Below are 22,947 nucleotides of genomic sequence, written 5' to 3'. Positions count from 1 at the left end.
TTCAAAGGGGTCCGTGACACACACACAAAAAGTGTTGGAGGTCATGAACAACCAAGAAATACCCAGCAATGACTAGTGGAACAAGGACAAGGACTCATTCCCTGATAGTGGAACAAAGGAGTAGAGGATGGGTGAAAACAGAGAAGTTTTGGGTAATGGAGAAGGGTAAATGGAAATTATGTTAGATAGTCCAAGGAGACTGAAGCCCAGACCACTGAGGTTAATCTGTCATAGGAGTGCTAAGCAAAGAACAGCAATTTTGTTACTGAGAGGTATGCATTTTGTTGTTGTTGAGTTTTTTCAGTAGTGTCCTACTGTGACTCCATTTGGGTTGTTTTTTTTTTTTGCAAAGATACTAGAATGGTTTACTATTTCATTCTCTAGCTCATTTTACAGATGAGGAAACTGAGGCAAACAGGGTGAAATGACTTGCCCAGAGTCACACAGCTAGGAAGCATCTGAGCCTAGATTTGAATTCAGGAAGATGAGTCTTTCTTACTCCACACCAGTCATCAGAAAGGAATGACAAGGAATTTTTGTGCAGGGCCTTAGAAGGATAATAATAGAGGGCAGTCAAAAGCACTGACAATTCTAGCCTAAGGGCTTCTGCTTTTGTTGCTCACTATATCTTATGTAGGTTTTATGTTATAACTTGGGGCAATGATACTGACAAAAAGAAATTAGCTTTATTTTTCAAGGGAGAGACTTACCAGCAAACTCCCAGCAGATGGTAGCAAAGAGTAGCAAATGAACACTGAAAAACAGCCTGGCTGAGGGGTAGCAGATAGCAACTTGGTGATTATCAGAGCTAGAGACCAACACTTAGCGGAGATGTCATAAGAGGCAGGCTAGAATGGACATGCAATTTCCACGAGAAAGAAGCATACTGCTATTTTAAGAGTGTATCTAGGGTTCTACAGCATGGGAGGTTTGAGTTGCCCTGGCCACATATGTCCTAACATCAGTGCCCCTCCATGTATGTTCCACATACGTTCTCTGGTTTTGTGCACTCTGCCATGGTTGATGTGGTAACTTGTGGGAAAGCAAGCTCTTTTCTTACCACTTTATTTGCTTTGCTGTTTGATTAAACATTTTTTTCTTTGATATAATATGACAGTTTGGCTTAAGCATATTGGTGGGGTCATGTGAGTTATGGTCTTGAATGAAAGCCGACCCACTAAGTGCCTCAAACCTGGGGCGGTTTTCTGGGTACCATGTGTAAGCTTCCCCCCTCCCTCCCATCCAACAGTGACTTGCGCAAGATCACACAGATAGGAAGTGGTGGAGTTCACATCCGAACCCAGGTTTCCCGTAAGATTTGGAAAAGCGTAAAACTGAACATTCTTCTCCCACACTTCAGAAATAGAGAAATGGGGGGGGGGGTGTCATAATTCAGGGCCTTCTCCGATTATTGAAGGTCTGTATCAGTTAATTCAATGCTTGAACAAAGATATACCGCAGTGAGGGCAGTACCCAGGGTGAGGCCAAATGAGATTTAGGGACTCTCTTTATTTGGATTAGATTTAGAAAACCACACTGTTAAGGAACATACACAAGGTAAGCAAAGACTATGAAGGAGGGCAGTGAGGACGTTGCTGGTTCACTTTTGTAATAGGGTTTTTGATAGTGATTTTTCCTAAGTGTCACCTTTCCATTTCCAAGTTGTGCAATATTAGCCCGCCCCTACGTGTCTCCGCACCCAGATCCTAAATTCTCCTCCGCCGCCTTCTTCGTACAACCCGTTGTTCGCTTTGCATTCCTTAGCGGGACACTGCTGCGACATCCCTATTTTTAGCCTTGGCTCTGACACTTGCATTAAGGAAAGCATCCCTGGGAAGGCTGGAGGCGGGAGAAGGCGGGAGAGGTGAAGGGGCAGGGGGGATGGGGTGTTAGCCCGAGTCACGTGAGAGGAAAAAGAGAAGAAGAGAGTGCGATTGGGAGCCCAAACTCGCCTCTGCACCGGGGCTGGCGGCTGCGGGGTCCAGAGCCAGAGTAGGATGCCTCCCTCGGGCCCCACAAATACCCAGGGACGCTCAGAAACGGTGCGCATGACGCAGATACCAAGACGGCCCCTAGGGCCCTCGGATCCGAGTGAGTGACAAGTGCTCCAGGGCCCAGTGCGGGAGAGTGGCGTGCAGGAGAGTAGGGCAGCCCCGCACAGTTCGGCTGGTCCTGGGCGGAGAGGTGCCCCTCCGGACTCCGAGGCTGCTGCTCTGCGCCTCTGGCCCCTGGAGCTGCCGCAGGGGAAAGATGAAGATCTGGAGCTCCGAGCACGTGTTTGGGTAAAGAGGGAGCTCTGGATTGTGAAGCGGGGTGGGGTGCAGAAAGTGGCCAGGCTGGGGCCCGGGGAAGTTGAATCTCGAGGGATTCGGACACCCGCGCCCGCCAGCCCGCCCGCCTTGAGTGTCTGCGTGTGCGCTCAGCCGGCGTTTACCCAGGGCTTTAGTGCTCGCTTATCCCTGAAAAAAATTAAATGTTAGTGAGCTGTCTCATGCCCTATGAGGACATGCTTTTCTCCCCGTTGCCTGCCAGATTAAGGATCTTGCATGTGATGTGCATATAGTCAGGGCAGCTGTTTGGCAGTTAATTTTGAATGTCTTTTCGGGAGGGACAAGGCTTGGGGAAGCGGGGTTAGTGTTTTATTAATACACCAAAAAGCAAATCCAAGGAATAAGAGGCCTAGTTCTCTCTTTATTTCAATCACATGATTGCAGCCCATTTGAAAATGGTCTTGGGGAAGGCTTGAGTTAAGTAGGACAGAATCCCGGATCTGACTTAACTCAAAAAAACAAAAAAAACCCAAACAGCCGCTTGCCCATAACTACAGATCTAAGGTCAAAGGGTCTGTCAAGTAATTCATACTTCCCACCCTGTTTTGGGGGAAATTAATCAAATGAACCTCCCTGAGTAGACACAGTAAATAAGTAAGGAAGCCAGTATTCATGATGCTAGATCAGTGATTCCCTATTACAATTTAGCGTTTCAGGTGATTTGGAAGCAACAACAACAATAACATTTATATAGTGCTTACTATGTGCCAGGCATTTTGTTAAGAACTTTACAGATATTGTCTAGATTTGATCCTCAAGGAGGAGAGAAAGGGTAGGGATGAAGATAGGTGGGAGAAGGAATGGTAAACTAGAGGAATGAAAAGAGGAAAGAAGATATGATAATTTGCCTTTGGAAATCAAACCCCACCAGTCATGAAACCTGAAGACTGTGTTATGGTATTTCCTTAAAAGAGTAAGAATGTTTAAATTGTTTTTTAAAGTTAGGAGAGGCAATCCCATATCTGATAGAAAGTGTGTGAACTGGACCTCAGCAAAAACATTCCTCTTAAACAGCTTTTGTTAAAAAATAAAACAGATGATTCTCATTATAGCTTTTCTGCTTTATAGAACATTATAGTTATACTTAAGTCATTTAAAAATCTAGGAAGTAATTCGATTTATGAAATATTTTCCAATCTATCACCTCTTACTTTGCTGAGAAAATTGAGGCCACATACAGTGAGCTCCCATTTCTTCCCCTTCTTTTTATCTCAAAACCCTCTGACTTCATCGTCCATTATCTCTTCTTTTCTTCTATTCTCTGTTAATTCTTGCCAAGGCCCACCCCCCTGCATGTACCCTTGATATCATTTTCTTCTGTCTTCTCAAGCAAATTTTCCCCTTAGTCATTCCTTGTCCCCCCTATTTAATCTCTCCCAATCCAGTATTTTTTCCCTATAGCCTTCATACATGACTATGACTCCCCCATCCTTAAAAAAAACAAAAAACAAAAAACAAAAAAAAACTTCACTCGACTGGATCACACACCTAAACTGTTATTCTGTATCCCTCCTCTCTTTATCAGGCAAATCCTATAAACACCTACACTTCCTCTGCTCTCACTGGACCATTTGAACGCTGGCTTCTAACCTCATAATTTACCTAAAACTGTGCTCTTCTGAAATTACCAATGTTCTCTTAATTATCAAATCTGAAGCTTGCTTCTCAGTCTGGATCCTTTTCTCACCTCATGAAACTGTTGGCCACCCTGTTCTAGGTTTGCATGACCCTGCTTCTGGTTTTCCCCTTAGCTGTCTGATCACAGTTAACTGTTCAGTTTCCTTTGCTGGATCATTATCCATACCATGCCCCTTATCTGTGGATATTCCCCAAGATTCTCTATCTTGGACCCTTTTCTACTTTCTATACGCCATAGAATAGGGAACACCATAGGTTCAAATATTATTTCTATGCACATGATTCCCAGATCTGCATATCCACCCTTACTCTCTACTTGGACCTTCAATCCCCCATCACCAACTATCGGTTGGACATTTTGCACTGAATGTCCCTTAAGATAGCTCAAACTCAGTTTGGCCTAAACAGAATTCATTATGCCCCTTCCACCCACCCAGCCCCCAAAATGCAATCACATATATTATTCTTATAGTCACTCAGATTTGCAACCTATGTGTTATCCTGGGCTCCTTAGTCTCCTTCACCCCATGTATACAATTGGTTGCCAAATCTTATTTCTACCCCCTTACCTTTCCAGCATTCTTACACCTTAAACTGACCCCCACATACCCTGTGATCCAGTGACACTGGTCTCCTTACTCTTCCTTGAAAAAGACACTCCATCTCCCAACTTTAGGCATTTTCACTGGCTGTTCTCTTCCCCTCATGCCTGGAATGTTTTCACTCATGTCTGCCTCCTAGATTCCCTGAATTCCTTCAATTCCCAGCTAAAATCCAATAGTCTATAGGAAGCCTCTCCAAATTGCCTAATCCTGAAGCCTTCCTTTTAAATTATTTTCTGTATGTATCTTGTTAGTACCTAGCAATTTGCATGTTGTTTCCCCTATTAGACTGTGAGCTCCTTGAGAGCAGGGAGCTTTTCAAGTTCCTTGAAGGCAAGGATTATTTTGTTTTTTTTCTTTATAGTCTTTGTATTTCTTGTTAAAGCACAGCAAGTGTTGAATAAATGCTTAGTGGTTGCTTGATTAGTGACTTCATCATTTCTCTTTATTTAGATGACACACAGATCTATGGATCTAGCTTCAGTCCCTCTTTTGAGTTCCAGTCTTGCATGACAACAGCCTGTTGGACATCTTAACTGGATATAGTCTATGAGTGTCTCAAATTCAACTTGACTAAAACAGTACTGGTCGTCTTTCCTCCTCAAATCTACTCTTCTACCAAATTTCCCTGTTGTTATCCAGGGTACCAGCATTCTTCCAGTCTCCCATGTTAGTAATCTTGGTATTATTCCAGACTTCTCACACTCCCTCACCTTATACCTCCAGTTATTTGTCAAAACTGTCAATTGCTTCCCCTGAATCTATCATTTCCAACCCCTTCTCTCTACTCACAAAGACACCTGCAGTTCAGGCCCTATCTCTTGCTTAGACTTAGACTTCTTAGACTAACTTAGACTTCTCGGCTTCCAGTCTGTCCCCACTATCATCCTTCTTCACACAGCAGCCAAAGTGATTTTCCTTAAGCAGAGTTCTGACCAGGTCACTTCTCTACTCCATAATCTACAGTGGTTCCCTGTTGCCTCTAGGATAAAATATAAACCCCTTTTTGGGCATTTTAAGCCCTTTGCAACTGATCTCCCCAGACTCATTATGCTTTGCTTTCCTTCCCAAACTCTATAGTCCAGCCAAACTGGCCTTCTCTCTGTTTCTCTCACATTCCAACCCTGCCTCCATCCATTATGTCTTTGCATAGATTCTTCCTTATGCCTGGAATGCTCACCTCTATTTAAAAGAATCCTTCATTTCCTTCAAGAGGCAGTTCAAGCACTATCCTCTATATGAAACCTTTCCTGATACCTGCAACTACCCTCCTCCGTAACTACCTTAAAGTTAATTACGTTGTATTTTATACCCCCAGCACTTAGCACAGTGCCCAGCGCATAGTGGGTGTTTAATAAATGCTTATTGACTAACTGACTTGTATTTATTTTGTATTTTTTCTGCATAAGTAGATAAAAATATGTGTATGTGCATGTATAATATGTACATATATACTTATCATTTTCCATCTCTACCTATAGAATATAGGCTATTTGGGATTAAGAATTGTTTCATTTTTTTGTCTTTATATCCTAAGTACCTAGCACAGTTCCTGACATAAAACCAGCAATCATTAAGTGATAGATTGAGTTTAATATGGATTTTGCTACACATTATGGAAGTACATTAAATGTTTATCACAGGTATGAGTGATTTGTTAGTTATAAACAAAATTACTATTGATAATTTTGAAAATTGTTTCAGCTGACTGTCTTGTCATCGAGTTCTGGCTTTAGAACAAAAGCTAAATGGAGTTCGACAGATATGCACTCAGCTGCTTATTAAGAACTATCATTTATGTTCTGTTCCATAGGGCTGGTATATGAATGACATGATGCTGTCCAGCATAATTTTCTTTATGACAATAAAAACTAGAGGTACAACTTTCTGGTTGTGTTCATGTAAGATATTTTGGTCTACTAACAGTCCTCAGTTTTCTCTCTCTAAGATTATAGATATTTCTTTGTTTTTGTTTATTCTTATTTTTTTCTCTTCATGTTTCTATTGGATTGTTAGAGAGACATTTGACTGGTACTTGTTAAATTTGCTCTGAAGGAAAAGAGAAAAAAAGATTGGATATAAAGAAGTCGGATATGGTCAGGTTTTCTTGTTGGCATTCATATTCATGTGAAAAGCCCATGGGACCTGAAAATCGTATCCAAGTATAATCTGAAAGTAAGTCCTGATAAAAATAGAGAACCTTTTAGAAAAGTTAACTAACGAGAGTAGCCATTTCGCCATATTTTGAGATGATTAGGCCTTTTTTAAATGACAGATTTCCATGCTGATTTCATCCTGTAACGATTATAATTCAAATCATACCATTGAAGATTATAACCTACATATGCTTTAGATAAATCCCAGGGAATTGCAAAAGGCCCATAGAAGTTTGGTGATTTGAGAAGAGATACCAACCCCTAGTTGGTATCAGAAGTAGGATTTGAACCCAGATCTTTCTGATTCTAAAGCCCACATTCTATCTACTTCATATCATGGCTTTATGGCAAGGAGGAGTGCTCTTTGAGAAGCTACTTTTAAGTTTAATTTGAATTATTAATATTTTCTCCATATCTTCCTTAAGTCTTTACAATCAACAAAACACTATTGTGAAGCCCTGATTTGTAGAGTTTACTGATTTCTGCAATGTAAATGCTCACACCAAAATTTTAACAAACTTCCAGTTCATAATTGTTGTCACTGGTACTCCCCTAAGCCTACCTTTCAAAAATCATCATTCACATAGGACCATAGCAGTAACATAAAGAAGTAACATTAGGCACCATGGCGTTGTGAATACAGAGGACCTGAGATCCAGGCTCTGTCACTCGGAAATTTTGGGCAAATCACTGAACTTTCTGGCCCTTCATCTGTAAAACCAGAATGAGGGAGTTGGACTAGATTATCACTAAGGTAGTATCTCGCATTCATATAGCACTTTTAGGATTGCAAAGTGCTTTACAAATATTAATTCATTTTATCCTCACAGCAACCTTGGGAGGTAAATGATTTTATTATTATTATTTGACAGTTGAGGAAACTGAGATAAAGATTAAGTGACTTGCCCAGGGTCACACAGCTAGTAAATGTATAAGGTCAGATTTGAACTCTGTTCCTTGAGGGAAGGGACTGTTTCATTTTTGTCTTTATATTCCAATTGTTGTCTCAGGGCATGGCACGTAGTAGGTGCTTAATAAATGCTCGTTGATTGATTGACATGGTCAGACTTGCAAGTTAGCAGTATCAGTTTTGCAACTATGTAGATGATGAGGGTGGGGGGTGGGGCTGTGGGAAAGTTTTGAATTAAGGAAAAAAATTAAGAAGCAGTCTCAAGAGTCCCAGGACAGAGGTGATGAAGGCCTTTCTTAGGTTGGTGGCTGTGTGAGTGGAGAGAAAGGGGATGAATATGAGATATATATTCCAATAAACGGGTCAGTGACCCCTGTGTTTCAACAACCTGCCACACCATGGACCAGGTCTAAATTTCACTATGATATCCTTCATGCCCATATCCTATCCTACCCTCCCTTCTGAAGGATGCTTGAGGAGCGCAGTGAATTGTCAATTATACTTGCCATCCTAAGGGCTAGAGGGATGAGGGCAAGGAGCCTATTGGTAGCTTATGGAATATATACATGAAAGCCTGGTTACTATTCTATGGGAATGAGTAGGAGACACCCATACCCAAATCTGAGGCAGTGGAACAAGTGAGAACTGTGCACTGACTCTAGATTTCCACTATTTGGGAATCTTGGAAACCTCTGTAAGGAGAGGCCTTAACTAAAAAGGTCCTGTACATGGGCATGGTTTATTCCAGGCTTCCCAGCTATGTAGAAAGAAGAAATCAATTATACTAGGACACCTGATCTCTTGCCCTAGGGAAAAAGCCTCTGGCATCTTTTGAGTTTCCCTCAGAGAAGCTGAGAGGTGACTCGGGGTAGAGACTGCAGATTAAATGGCCCTCTCCAAAGCCAACCTATAACAAGTTTTTCTTTGGGCTTGCTGTAAGCATAGTGTGATTCCTGGGGCAATGAGAATAGCTGCCTTGCTCTGTCCCCAAATCTCTCAACCTTCCTTTACTCTGAATGCCTAAAAATTCTCCAGCAAGAAACAAAGACTTTCATTATTTCATGAAGTTGGAGGAAAAATCTTGAATTTTCTTTTTGTATTTTAGGACTAGCATAGTGCCTTCAACATAGTTAAGTGCTTAGCATCAAGGAATTCTTTCAGTTAAGGAATGGGAATTCTTGCGAGAGGTATATCCATCAGCAGGGGTCTGATGATTGTGAGTCAAAGACAAGAGGCCAAATTGAAAGCAAAGAGATTTATTAACATGCTGGAAGGCTGCTCTTGCTCAATAGCAGCTTCAGCTTCAGGGTACAGATTGAGTTTTTATACCTTTTGAATAACTTTTCATGCCCACTTAGAATACAGTCATCAGCATTCTGAGTCAACTTAGGTTAAATAAATAAAATATTTCATAGGAGAAGGAGGGGAGAGACCACCTAAGGGAGAAAAGGGGATTATTTGAAATGCAACTGGCAGGATTTATTATAAGAAAACATTCACTATTGAAAGGTAGGAGACAAAGGGAAATGACCAGATACTTTTACAATTGTGAAGGAAGACTTTTTAGGCCAAACTCTTATCCAAAGACAAGTAGTTTTTATAACAGTTGATGAGACCGTCTGCTTTATAGCATCTTTGCATGGTTTTATTTATCCTTCAGTAGGAATTGGGGTTTTCCTACTATTAAGAAAACAAGTGGTTGGGGGATTAGTCCATCAAAATGTGGTAAAATAATTGTGCCTCCTATTTTACCTTATTAAGTAAATATTCCTTTCATGGTTAGAGGGGTAATTGGGTAATTCAGTCATGTATGACTCTTTGTGACCCCATTGGGGTTTTCCTGGCAAAGATACTGGAGCAGTTTGCCATTTCCTTCTCCAGCTCATTTTACAGATGAGGAAACTGAGGCAAATAGGGTTAAATGGCTTGCCCAGGGTCACACAGCTAGTAAATGTCTGAGGCCAGATTTGAACTTATAAAGAGGAGTCTTCCCAACTCCATGCCCAGTGTTCTATCTGCTGTACAACCAAGTTGCCCCAGCATAGGGATAGATTGAAACAAATACAAAGTACAAAGTACATAGTTTGTACAAAGTACACAGTTTCATAGTATCACAGATACAAATCAGATCCTTCCCTGTTTTTATTGCGGACAGGCGTTCCTAGAAGAGAAGATAGTAAGAGTAACTGTTGGATAAGGACAACAGAAAGGTATAAGCGAAGGAGGCTTTTGGTACCCTTAAACATTTTTTCTTACTTCCCAATTTTGCCTAGGCCCAATTCTGAATATTTTTAGATAAATAGAAACTGTTCACAAAGGCACTCAGGGTCCAGCCATCCTAAGAACTTGAGTGGTAGGTAGTGAGATGATGAGATCATAGATTTTAACCTAGAAGAGACCTTAGATAGCCCCTTCACTTTACAGAGGTCAAAACCTAGGCCCGAGGAGATTAAGTGAATTGCCCATGGTAGCAAGTGATAGAGGCATTTGACTCCAGATCCTCTGACTTCAAATCTAGTGCTCTTCCACAGTACCCTGCCACCTCCTAATAGATCATTTAGTTGTACAGATTCTCAGTCCTCTATTTCGGCTAGTAGACATCCTCAACTTTTTTCTTCCAAAATTGTTTTCTTTAAGAAATACGGACCAATCATGGCCCATTGAATTTTAAACTTTTGGCATTTCATACTATTCCTGTTGTATTAAAGTGTAGGAGTATATCATTACTCATTTGTTCTCTGTGCCGTTACATTGTAATCATGTGTTTGCTTAATTTTTCCTTTCCCTGGGTCCTGTGTGCTGTGTTTTAATGAATCCATCACTCAGTATTTATTAAGCACCTAACATGAGCCTGACACTGTGGGTACTATGCTCTGGAAATGGAACTATACTGAATAAAACAATCCCTACTTTCAGGAGCCTGTTACATTTGCCTGTTACTTTATCCCATTATGTTAATGAAATGTTTTGTTAACAGGGGGAGCTGGACACTGAAAAGTTGATTTCTCCTTCCTTCCAGTGTGTAATCCCTGGTGGCTGAAGTGTTAATATATTAATGAGGTGTTAACACAGTGTTATCCTTTTATTAAATATGAACACCTTTTTTTTTTCTATTGAATCAGGGTGGGTTAGGCCAAGCAGCCAAAAAGTGGTCATGAACCTGGAGGGCTTTAAATAGCTAAGCCTGAAGTAGGTCTAGCAGTCAAATTCATCCAATTTAAGCAGTGAACTGTGAAGTGTGAATCTCCACTAGAGGGCTGTGGGGCTAGGGAGAGGGGATTTTTTTTTTTCAGCAGAATTACTCCCTAGCAGGAGACATTGCTTCTAGGAGGGAACAGAAACACACATCCTCCAGAAAGAAACACAGAGAGGCAGTTATTAGAGGGAGCAGATTCAACGATTGTGATTCATGTCAGTAGAAAAGAAAACCAACCATGGCTTCGAAGAAGTGTTATCCTTTGTAAATGGGAGCTGACTTTTGGAGAGGTGCAGACCTTGGAGAGCTTAACTGAGGAATCTGACCAGCAGACATTCTGTGCTTTGAGAAGCTTCCTGAGGATTCTAGGTGGAGAAAGGGAACATTAAAGCAGTGTAGAACCATAGGTATGAGTGGCTCCAACCATGTGAGCTCCCCACATATGTGCCTTTCTACTAGTGTACTTCAAATTTGTGACCACTCTTCATATTGATGCTGTGTCTATTTGTAGGAGAATGCATCTTGCTTTTAGGAGGCATTTTTAAAAATAGCTATTCTTCTTACAGTGCCTTCTTAGTAAATGCCTTTGCTTTGAGCAAATTTTGTTTACTTCCTGACTTAAGATGAAGCACACTGGTGGGGGCTCATGAAGTATAGTTTTAGAATGGGTACCGTAGGGGTTTGCAGAAATATTTTGAACAGAAATTCAGGTTCAACAAAAGGTCCTGTTTGTTTCCAGCTATAGTAAAATCACTGTACCCTGATGAACTTGATCACTGGAACTCCTTTATTTGTTAACACCCAAGGTGCCACGTCATTGACCAACCATAGGTGCCCAATGATCAGTTACCCAGCTGCTGAGCTGCTATGTGACCAATGTGATCCTCTAGGTTGCACACCTAAGGGTGATCTATATAAAAGTTACTTTTCCAGTTGATGTGATGGAATCTCTATCTAGATCGAGCTCATGATGCTTAAAGTTTTGCCATACAGGCAGCAGTTTAGCCAATCTGCAAAATGAGGAGGCTGAACTAAATGGTTTCTGAGCTAGAAAGTTCTAGAGCAGTGATCCTATCATTAAATAGGTGGCTGATTCAAACATCCGTTTTTCCTCTAGTTACGAAAACACAACAGATTCACATGATTTATCTCTCAGTCAACAAGCATTTGTTAATAAATGCTTATTTTTTCAGGTAGTGTGGATACAGACAGTAACTGTCCCTATCTGTAAGCAGTTTATATTCTACATGGAGAGTAAATGTGTACATTTAAGTGTATATGTTTAGATAACATATCTGTGTGCATATATGTCATACATATTACATATGTATTGTTCGGTCATTTCAGTCATGTCCAACTCTTCATGACTCCATTTGGAGTTTTCTTGGCAGAGATACTGGAGTGGTTTGCCATTTCCTTGTCCAGCTCATTTTACGGGTGAGGAAATTAAGGCAAACATGGTCAAGTGACTTGGCCAGGGTCACACAGCTAATAAGTATCTGAGGCTGGATTTGGACTCAGGTCTTACTGACTCCAGGCCCAACACTCTATCCACTGTGCCACCTAGCAACAACAGCAACAACAAACATTTTTGAGGGGGAGGCACTATCTGCTAGCAAAATCTGGGTAGGTCTCATGTAGGAGGTGGCACTTGAGCTGACTTTTAAAGTTCAGATACTGGATAGATAAGAGATACTAGAAAGAAGGCTATGGTTGGACCATAGAGTGTGCGAAGGAGAGCAGTATATAAATCTAGAAAGCTCTGTTGAAGCCAGGTTGTGAATGGCTTTAAATTCTAAAAAGAGGAGTATGAATTTGATCCTTGAGGTAATAGGAGCCACTGGAATTTGTTGAGTAGAGGAGTTACATGGTGAATCCTTTTTTAAGAAAAACATCTTTTTGTGGCTATGTAAAGGGTGAATTGGGGTGGGAAGAAACTTAAGGCAGAAAGATGGATTAGGAAGCTATTATAATCATCAAAGTGAAAGGTGACAAGGGCTTGATATAAGGTAGTAGCTATGTGAATGGTGATAATGTGATATATACAAGAAATATTGTGGAGATAGAAACACAATTTGGCCACTGATTGACTATCTGAGGTGAAGAAGAATGAGGATTCAAGATGACACTTCGAGCCTGGGTAACTGGAAGGAAAGGTGGTAGTGCTCTTGACAGAAAGAGGGAAGTTAGGCAAAAGGGTGTTAGAGGAGTTAGGTTGAGGGGCTGATGGCACATTAATATGAGTTCATAACTAGTTCATAGGCCATCATGAACCATCACATTTATTTAAGCCCATTTTGGGTGCTTTAAATATGATTTCTAAAATAATCCATCCTTGACCTTATTTTATTTTTGGGGTACCTAGCAGTTTTCATGGGTATACATTTAAAAACTGCTTACTGTGATTCAATAAAAAGTTATTAATACAAGAAACACAAACAAAAGATATGAACCTAAATGAAGAAAGACATGATAATGACAACTTAAATAATGAGTAGACAAAGAAAAAAATCATAGAAGCAGCTTTTATATTACATTATATCATATATTATATGAAAATGTTAACAATGATGACATTTTTAGGATGCCACTAAATCATTGAATGGGAAAAAAATAACATCTCAGAAAACATAATAAATAGAGCAGAGGATTAAAAAAATAGAAAAATCAATAAATGAACAAGTGCTTCTCCCCTCCCCAAAAGAAAATCCTGAAAATTAGATGAAAAGTAGGAAAGCAAAAAGAATATAGATTAATAAAGCTAAAAATTTGTTCTGTGCAAAGACTAACAAAATCAATAAAGCCTTAGCTGATCTGATGAAAAAGAAGAGGAAAGAAAACCAAATTACCATTTTAAAAAATTAACAAGGTGCATTTACAATGGAGAAGAAAGAGAATTTTCAGAACCTACCATGTATAATTATATGTTAGCAAAACAGAAATGAAAAGAAATGGAGTATTTTCTATACAAATATAAAGTACCCAAATGAATAGACCAGGAAATAACAGGTCCTAAACAAGCTGATCTCAAAAAAAAAAAAATTAAACAGCCATAAAGGAGCTTCCAAAGGGAGCTAGGGAATAAGTGGAGACAACCTGATCCTGATGGATTCAGGGGTGGATTCTAACAAGGAACTAAATACTGTATAAAAGAATGTATAACTAAATATAAAGGAATAGTTAATAAACTATGATATGCAAATCATTCTCTCAAAAATTGAGAAAGAAGACACTTGGGGACAGATAAAACAACAAAAAAGAGAACTGAAGTCTAATACCACTAATAAATATTAATGAAAACATTCTAAATAAAATCCTAACAAAAAAATTACAGTAATATATTTTTAAAATTATTTACTATGACCAAATTAATTTATACCAGGGTATAAGGATTGGTTCAATATTAGGAAAACAATTAACATAATCATCTTAAAAACAAAAACATCCAAACTACATGATTATATCAGTAGACATAGGCAAAGAAAACCAAAAACTTTTAACAAAGTGCAGCACTTATTTATGTTTAGGAAAAAAAACCTGCAAACAAAACCATAGAAGGGCATTTTAATTTTAGTGGCAATTGAGGTTAAGTGACTTGCCCAGGGTTACAGAGCTATTAAGTGTCTGAGGTCAGATGTGAACTCAGTTCCTTTGGACTCCAGGGCTGGTGCTCTATCTACTGCACCATCTAGCTGCCACAAGAAGGGCCATTTTTAATGTGATAAAAAAGTTTATATCTGAAATAAAGAGCTAGCATTATTTATAGAATCATACACAGGAACATACATTTAGACTTAGAAGAGAATTTAGAGATTATCTAATCTAACTCCCTTATTTTTGAGGGAAATGAGGCCCATAAAAGTTAAATTAGCTCCTCAAGGTTATTTAAGTAAAAAGTAACAAAGATGGAATTTGAACTCAGGCCTTCTGATGCCCAATCTGGCACTCTTTCTATTGTACCATGCTGAGGAAATACTAGAAGACTCCCAAATAGATGGACAGATAAAGTAAGGAGGCCCCTTTTCCTGGCTGTTGATAGAATATTAGAAATGGTAAGCAATAAGAGAAGAGAAAGAAAATTTTAGAAACCCTATAAAATTAGGCAAAGCAGAGACAAAAGTATTCCTATCTACTTAGGAAAGCCTAGATAACCAGCAAGGAAACTGAATGAGATAATTAATGGTTTCAGTAGGATATCAAAATAGATCTGTGAAATTAACAGCATTTCTATATAATGACTATATTGAAAACAGTGGGAAATTATGCAAAAAGGAGAGATTAAAATGGTCATACTCCTTTGACCCAGAAATCACACTGCTAGACACATGCCCCAAAACAAAATGTTCATTTTAGCACTTTTTTGGAAGCAAAGAACTATAAAAAGTAGACACCTGTCAACTAGGAGAACAACTAAATAGATTTTGTTTCATAAATGTAATAGACTCTTACTGTGCCCTAAAAATGGTGAATATGAAGAAACCAGAGAAGCATGAAAAAATGTGAACTAATGTAGAATGAAATAAGGAGACTGTAGGAAACAGTACAGATAGTGGCTATAAGAGAATAGATGGAGAGAACCAAAAACAAAACCCTGAAACTGAGTACTATGTCATCATAATGGCAGTACTTGGTCCCAGAGAAGAGTTGAGGAAATAAATGTACTTCCCTCCTTTCATTGTACAGGTCGGGACTATGGGTGTGAAAGATTGCATATATAGTCAGATTTGGTTGATATGTTGGTTTGTTTTGTTGAATTGCCTTTTTAAATCTTTGTTTTTTATTCTTTTTTGTAAGAATGGCTTAATTGGTATGGATGAAAGGGGTATCTGGAAATGTAGCAAATGTAAAAGCAAAAGATGTCAATATCAATAAAGATATCAAAGATAGAAACAAAAATAAAAAGTAAATAAAACAAATGCTAACTTCCAAAGTTTATTGAAGAAATGACAGGCAGAGGGAACATCTTATTCATGGGATTTGCCAGCTAGATGGCACAGTGAAGGAAATGCTGGACCTGGAGTCAAGGAGACATGAGTTCAAATCCAGCCTCAAACACTTACTAGTTGTGTGACCCTGGGCAAATCACTTAACCAATATGCCTTAGTTTCATCATCTGTAAAGTGAGGATAACAACATCACCTACCATCCAGTGTTGTTATGAAGATCAAATGAAATAATATTTGTAAAGCATTTTATAAACCTTAGAGCTATTATTATTCTACTCCTATCTGTAGGTTTGATTTGGGAGTTGGGTATATTAATAGTCCAAGCATATTTACATGTAAGCACATTTTCAAAAATGTTAGTGTGCCAATTCATATAGGTCATTGCACTTTTTTCCCATAGTCACCCATGGGACACTGTCATCAAAGCTGCTATGAGAAAATACCCGAATCCCATGAACCCTTGTGTGGTAGGAGTGGATGTGTTAGACAGGAGCCTTGATAACCGAGGCAGGTTACATAGCCATCGTCTTCTCAGCACTGAGTGGGGACTCCCAGCTCTCGTGAAAGCAGTAAGTTCTCATATGGAATTATTCTTTTTTAATAGCTCTCTGTGTCATTGTCTTTGTTGTTCAGAAGCTGTCAGGTTGTCTGTTAAACAGTTAAGAATATGATTATTATCTCGGTATAAATCCTGCTCTCAAGTACTTGCTGCTTTTTGGATACTGATGCATTGGCCTTCTGTCCGTGAATTTCTAGCATGCGTTTTTCCAACACTCAGGGGCTTTTGTCTTTCAGGTCTTGGGAACCAATAGGACTTTAACATATATTAAAGAGCATTCTGTTGTAGATCCAGTGGGAAAGAAAATGGAGCTGTGTTCTACCAATGTAAGTTAATAAACTGAGTTTAGAATAGATCTTAATATTTTTTGTAGAATAAAGTTTACAATTTTATTTCTAAAACACTCTCACAGTTTTGACCTAAGAGGGTTTTTTCTTCTTAGTAAACATACTAGAGGTATTCATTAGTATTTTTAGAGCTACTTTTTGTTGTTTCATTTTTTAAAAACAGTTGCCTTATATGTCTTTTGACCAAAAGCATGAGGAAAGTGCATGAGGAAAGCTTGGCTTTCAGTTGTTTTCTTTAAATGACTGTATCCTTACTTTTGGACCAACCATGAAAAGTGCACATCTTTATGGGAGTAATGAATTTAAGAATACTATAGAGAAAATTACAAATTTTAGAGGATCTTATTAACTGTAATAGTCTTGTAGTTCCAAGTATAGTGATTGTAGACTACAGAAATCTCTGCATCTTAGAGTTGGAAGGGACCTCCAAAACCATCATGAACAAGAATCTCCTTCATGTGCCTAACAAGTGTTCTGCTTGAAAGTTTCTAGTGAGAGGGAACCCACTAATTCTCAAGGAAGCCTATTTCACTTTAGTATAGCATTAATTGTTAAGAAGTCTCCCCTTCCGTCAAATTAAATTTACTTCTCAGCCACTCTTAGTCTTTGCTTCTTTTTCTTCCCCCTGGGGTCAAACAGACCAAGTCTAATGTCTCATGCAGAAGATAATTCTTTAAATACTTGAAGACAGCCCTCATGTCCCCCACCTAACTTTTTTTCCCCCAATTAAATATTACCAGTTCTTTTATCAGCTTCTCATGTAGTGTAGTCTTAAGGCCCTTTACCATATCTCCTCCAGATGATCTTTAGGTATCAAGGATTGGACTTAGTAAAAATTGGATTGAAATCTTTTCTCTCACACTCATTGGCTGTGTGACCATGGGCAAGTCAATTAACCTTTTTTGAGTGTTATTTTCCTCATCTGTAAATTAGGATGATAATCCGCATCAGATGAGAAGCAATGAGGTGTAGAAAGTCACTCAAAAAGCCAAAGGGTCTTGGGTTCAACTTCCCCCTCTGATATGTATTGGCTGTGTGGTTCTGGGTAAATCACTTAACTTTTCAGTGCTCCCAGGCAGCGATCTTAAGTTGCAAAAAACATGCCAACTTCATTGGTAGAGGGAGTTTCCTCATTTGGGAAGTCCTTATACCAGTGAAGGAATAGATCCAGACCTTTCCCTTTCCTTAATACCTACAGCATTTAACTCATAGGGTTTGTTGTGTGGCTCATAAGAGCTAATATAAAGCACTTTATAGCCTTAAATGCCTGTATAAATATTACTGTCATCATCAGTTATCATCCTCAGTTTCATCAGTATCCTTCCTAAAATGTTCAAGAATTGAATATAGTCTTCCAGATGTGGAATGAATATGACAGAGTATGTTAGAACTTTCAGTCCCAGAAACTGTGTCTTTCTTAATGTATCCTAAGGTCAAATTTGCTTTTTTGCCTGTCATGTCAACTGGTCTTGGACTACATTAAATCCACAAATCTTTTCCAGCTAAACTGCTACATAGCTCTCTTCCTCCCATCTTGTCCTTTTGAAGTTAGGTTTTTCCCCCCAGTAGCTGTGTAAAACCTTATAAATACTGAGCTCTATTAAATTTTTTCTTATTATATTTGGCCCAGTGTTCTAGTCTGTCAGAGTCTTTTTGGCCCCTGACTCTGTCATCTAGCATGTTAGTGATTCCTCCAAGCTTTTTTTCATCTGGTGGTTTGATAATCATGCTATCTATTCCTTTATTCAAGTCCCTGATAAAAATATTTTTATAAAATAATTTTTATTTTTTATTATTTGAACTTAGCAAATACCAACAAATGTGAATGTTTCCATATACAAAGAAGACCAGAAAAAGGATTATGTATGAAATCACAAATCTCTTTTATGAGCATTTTGCTTTTTTTAAAAGTATGTAATAAATTCAGCATATTGATTTCATAGTTGTTCTGCTTGTCAGTACCTCCCCGTGAAGTTCCTTCTGTTCTCTTCTGTGAATTAAAAAATGTTTCACTGACTTTTTTTTCCTTCATTTCTCCCCTTTTTGGTCATTAATATTGGTAGTTCCCTTTTTTCTCCCTCAATCCTCTCCCCTAAAAAACCCCACTAATAAAATGTTAAATAGAACAGATTCAAGGACAAATTCCACTTGAGACCTTCTTCCAAGTTTATATCCAACCATTACTGACTACGTGTTAGGTCTGGTCTAGCCCACATTGTTCTATCTTGTACACAAGAAAAGCATGAGCAACTCTGTCAACACTTTCCTAAAATTCTGGGTAAATTGTATCTATAGCATGTCCTTGATCTCCCAATCTGGTAACCCTGTCAGAAAAAAAAAAGGAAGTGAGATTAGTCTGGCATAACCTATGCATGATAAATCCATGCTGGCTTCTTATAGCTATCTCTTACTTTTCTAGATGTTTAGCAGTTTTCCCCTTTATAATACATTATAGAGCTTTGCCAGGTATCAAAGTCAATGAACTATACTTTACAGGCACTACTCTTTTCTATTTTTTGAAAACCAGTACATTTGCTCTTTTATCCTGTGGCACCTCTTTGGCTCTCTATGAACCTTTAAATCTCATTGAAAGTAGCTGGGCAGTCATGGCACAGCTAGACCTTGTGATCTGAACTCCTCAAGGGCAGCTCAGTGTTTTCTCACTATCATCTCAGCTGTGGTTTCAGGTTCCTTGTAATCATTTTTATTCTGCCCTTTCCAGTCCAAAAGTTGTTCTTGGCAGAGAAAACAGAAACAAAAGAATTCCAGAACTCTGCCTTCTCTCTTTTGTTATCCTTCTGTCTATCTCTTCTTTGATTTTCCTTTTTTTCCCCCAGCATAGAAAATAACAAACAAATTTTGTGGTTCTTAGATTTTTCTCACTCTTAGCCAAACTTTAGCTCTTGTCACACTGTCATTCTTATCCTCCATTTCATTCCCTAGCTTATATCTACTTTATGTCTTTTCAAACTGAGTTTGAGTGAGTTCCTGGGCATATACATTAGTCCCTTTAGACCACTGTCCCTTTTCCTCTTCATCAGAATTTTATATTTGTGTCTTCAGAATTTCATTTTTGAGCACTTCCTGTCCATGTGACAATTTGAAGCTCTCTAGAAAGAGATTTCAGACCTGGCTCTTTTCCTCGAGAGGCTGGTTTTGATTTTCTTAGGGCTGCAAGAGTCCCTTAATTACAGGTTGGATATGACCTCAGCACTGCCAGGAGCTTGTGCTGCTTTTGATCTCTTTTGAAAATGAGATCTGGAGTTGGCAGTAAGGGAGTTGAAAAGTTCATAAAGCTATCCAGTTCTAAAGCTTTACTTTTTCAGGCTATCATTAATGGAAAGTTTTGCATAGGTAGTTAATAAATCTTGACTTTGCTAATACAAAGCTTAAGTTACTTTTAAAATGTAGATATTGTCTCAAATGTCACACACTTTATTTATAGACCCAAAACACTCTCGAGTGCCTGGGAGCAGTTGTGTTACAGGATGGATGTTTTGGACGTGTGTGGTGAAAAATAGCTAACTAATTCCCTTGAGAACTAACTGAAGAATATTCTGTCCTTTTCCACAATTGCCAAAACTGAAATATTTTGAGAGCCAATATCATTCTCAGGAGGGAAGATAAGAAAGTGGAAGTCAGCAATAAGGAACACCTAGGAAATAACTTCTGTAGGGTTTTAGGAACTATTGGTGCCAATGACCAGATGCTGCCTCTGCTTTGGTGTCAACAAGTACTGTTATTTAAAGTGGCAGAATGTAGGCAGTTGACGAGCTATGACTTGGGGAGAACTGAAAAGAGGAATTAAAAAATGGAAGTTTGCTGTTTGTTTTTTAAAGATCACACTCACAAATTTGGTGTTGGTGAATGAGAGGTTGGTGTACACACCTCATCCTGACAACCCTGAAATGTAAGTAAACATAACTTAACTTTTGCAAATCAAATTTGGAGGGTGAAGACAGGGGAAGAAACATTGTGTCTTTGAATGCCAGTGAATTCTTCTTGGTTTGTTCCTCTCTAGGACAGTGCTGACACATGAAGCAGTCATCACTGTAAAGGGATTTAGCTTAGGCAGTTATTTGGAAAGCCTAATGGCAAACACCATATCATCCAATGCACGGAAGGTATGTATTGCAAGCTGTACTGCCATGGGTGCATATGTTGCTAAAATTTATGGTATGAAATGTTATAATCATTGTCCTCCTCTCACACTAAGTTCCAAGAGGCCCAATTCCCACCAAGCAAAGTTCTTGACAATTCAACAAATGAATGCCTTAGTCACTTTAAAAAACTGATTGGGTCCCTACAGACCTAGGCTTAGGTGAGAATGTCAGTCCATATAGAGACCCAGTAAGCTTAGTGCCCTCAGCTTAAGTGTCAAGTGAAGTTAGCAAATAAATCATACCAAATCAGCTTCTACTGAAATGTTACAGGCTCGATGAATATTTCATTAACAAAGTCAAGAAGTACAGTATGGATTTCCAATAGTTTCCTGTTTAATGCCATCAAGTGCATTCTGCTGAGTTTTCAGCTATGGTGATATGCTTTCCTTAAGGACTCCTGACCCCATTGCATCTTGATTCTGATAGAAAGAGAGTAACAGTGGGCAGGAACCACAACTGGAGCAGAGCTGTGGAGGCAGAAGGTGTGCTTTGTAGCATTAGGGTTGGAAAGGACAATGGAGGGGATCCTAGTATGCCATTCATGGTTCCCTCTTTTTCTCCAGTCTAGAAGCAAAGGCACATAGGACCACAACTGGAAAGATAGCCAGGAGTGGCTGTGAGAGTTGACAGTGATAGAATTACCTCATACTTCTATACATGAGGTGCTTTGAGCTCACTAGAAGAGAGAAGACTTAGAAATCCAAAGTATATTGCTAGTAGCTCAGGTCCCATGCTTTTAGTCTTGTCTTCTGGTCACTTCTCAAGCTGATTTAATTCTTTCCATATAAAAATTATTATTTTCTTCTTTCAAGGGCTAGTGGAATGTCAATCATCATATTTTATATTCACTCAACCCTGAAGTCACAAACTAGTTGAAGACACTTGTTCACATTAATACTAGGATGATAAACATAAGTTTAGAGCTAAAAGGGACCTTAGAGTTCATCTAGTCCAACCCCGAGGCTCAGAGTTGCTAGATGATTTATCTAGGGTTGTTATTTGTCCTTCATTCTCAGAGAGGACCATGACATCAGGGAAGTGATGCCATGATGTTCAAGTGAACTGGATTTAAGTGGGGGAGGGCTGTGCACAGTCACCAGGCTCACTTTCTGCTTTGGAGCCATCTGGGTCCAGTGGCTAGATAGAGATCAGGTTGACTGGAAATGGCTCTGGATACAGTGGAAGACCTTGGCCTTTTAAGATGAGCTCTTTCCCAGGTCTCAGTTTGATTGAAGCAGTGCCCATTCAGTGATAAAGGCTAGGTAAGAAATTAAGGCTTCTTTAACCTAGTCAAAAAAAAAATCAGTCTGGAAGAGGAAGACCCTCAGGGTTCAAACAGAAACAAATGCTATTTACATTCACTCTGAGCCGGGAAGGGCCCAAACAATGACTAAGTGGGGCTTGGCCTGGGACCTGTTGTTGGCCAGTCAAATGAGAGCCAGAGTGATCTGGGTTTAACGACTTTAAGAAAGAAATCTAGCCAGTAAACCCCAAGATACCTTGTGAGGTTTAGGTGATCAAAATTTACATTCCTTTGGGCTGAGTACCCGCAGGAAAGGTAAAAAGGAAGGAAAGTGTGTGGGATGAAAGACCCTCACCAATTAAAAAGTTAATTTGTAATAAGGAGCCATCTCAGGGTAGGAACAGAAATAAATTTTACTCAGTTCTCCAGAATAGGGAGTCCTCTGGCAGCACAGAACAGAACCAGCAAAGGAGGCAAAGTACAAGGGGCAAAGCACCAATAATTATACCTAACACAAGAGAATTCCCGCCCACCTCTGACCCTTCTCACCATTGGCTGGGAGTCAGGCTTACAATGTGAGTGAGAAAAGCTAGACAAAGAACTGGGAAATCAAGGCACAGAAACTCCAATTCCCATTCCCTTAGTTAATGATTACAACTGAGGTGACATCTATAAATCTGAAGAAGTAGAATAGGACAAGGGGAGGGGAAGACCCTCTCTATTCTTCTACAGTACTTTTACAGTAAAGGAAAGCAGGTCACAGTGACCCTATTCTTACTGAGCAAATCTTTAAACCAGAATCAGAAGAAAGAACAAAAAGTTTCAGGGTAAACTTTCCCAGAGACTGAGCCATCAGA

General features: G+C 39.1%; 1 protein-coding gene across 2 annotated transcripts in view; it reads left to right on the top strand.

Annotated features, from left to right (window-relative positions):
* The first annotated feature begins 1,929 nt into the window (after nt 1-1,929).
* PRELID3A (PRELI domain containing 3A) overlaps nt 1,930-22,947 on the top strand; it is a 34,627-nt gene continuing 13,609 nt past the window's right edge. The window contains exons 1-5 of one of the 2 annotated variants that reach the window (XM_036738141.1): nt 1,930-2,282; nt 16,179-16,347; nt 16,574-16,663; nt 20,524-20,594; nt 20,706-20,808. In XM_036738141.1, the coding sequence (XP_036594036.1) occupies nt 2,251-2,282; nt 16,179-16,347; nt 16,574-16,663; nt 20,524-20,594; nt 20,706-20,808 (465 nt within the window). In that variant the 5' untranslated portion in view covers nt 1,930-2,250. Of the gene's footprint in view, nt 2,283-6,666; nt 6,746-16,178; nt 16,348-16,573; nt 16,664-20,523; nt 20,595-20,705; nt 20,809-22,947 lie in introns of those variants that run through there. The other variant, XM_036738149.1, reaches the window with a different exon arrangement.

This window comes from Trichosurus vulpecula, chromosome 1 (assembly GCF_011100635.1).
Source record: "Trichosurus vulpecula isolate mTriVul1 chromosome 1, mTriVul1.pri, whole genome shotgun sequence".
NCBI classification, from domain to species: domain Eukaryota; kingdom Metazoa; phylum Chordata; class Mammalia; order Diprotodontia; family Phalangeridae; genus Trichosurus; species Trichosurus vulpecula.
Note: the sequence above shows the minus strand (reverse complement) of the source record. Positions and strands in the feature narration are given on the sequence as shown.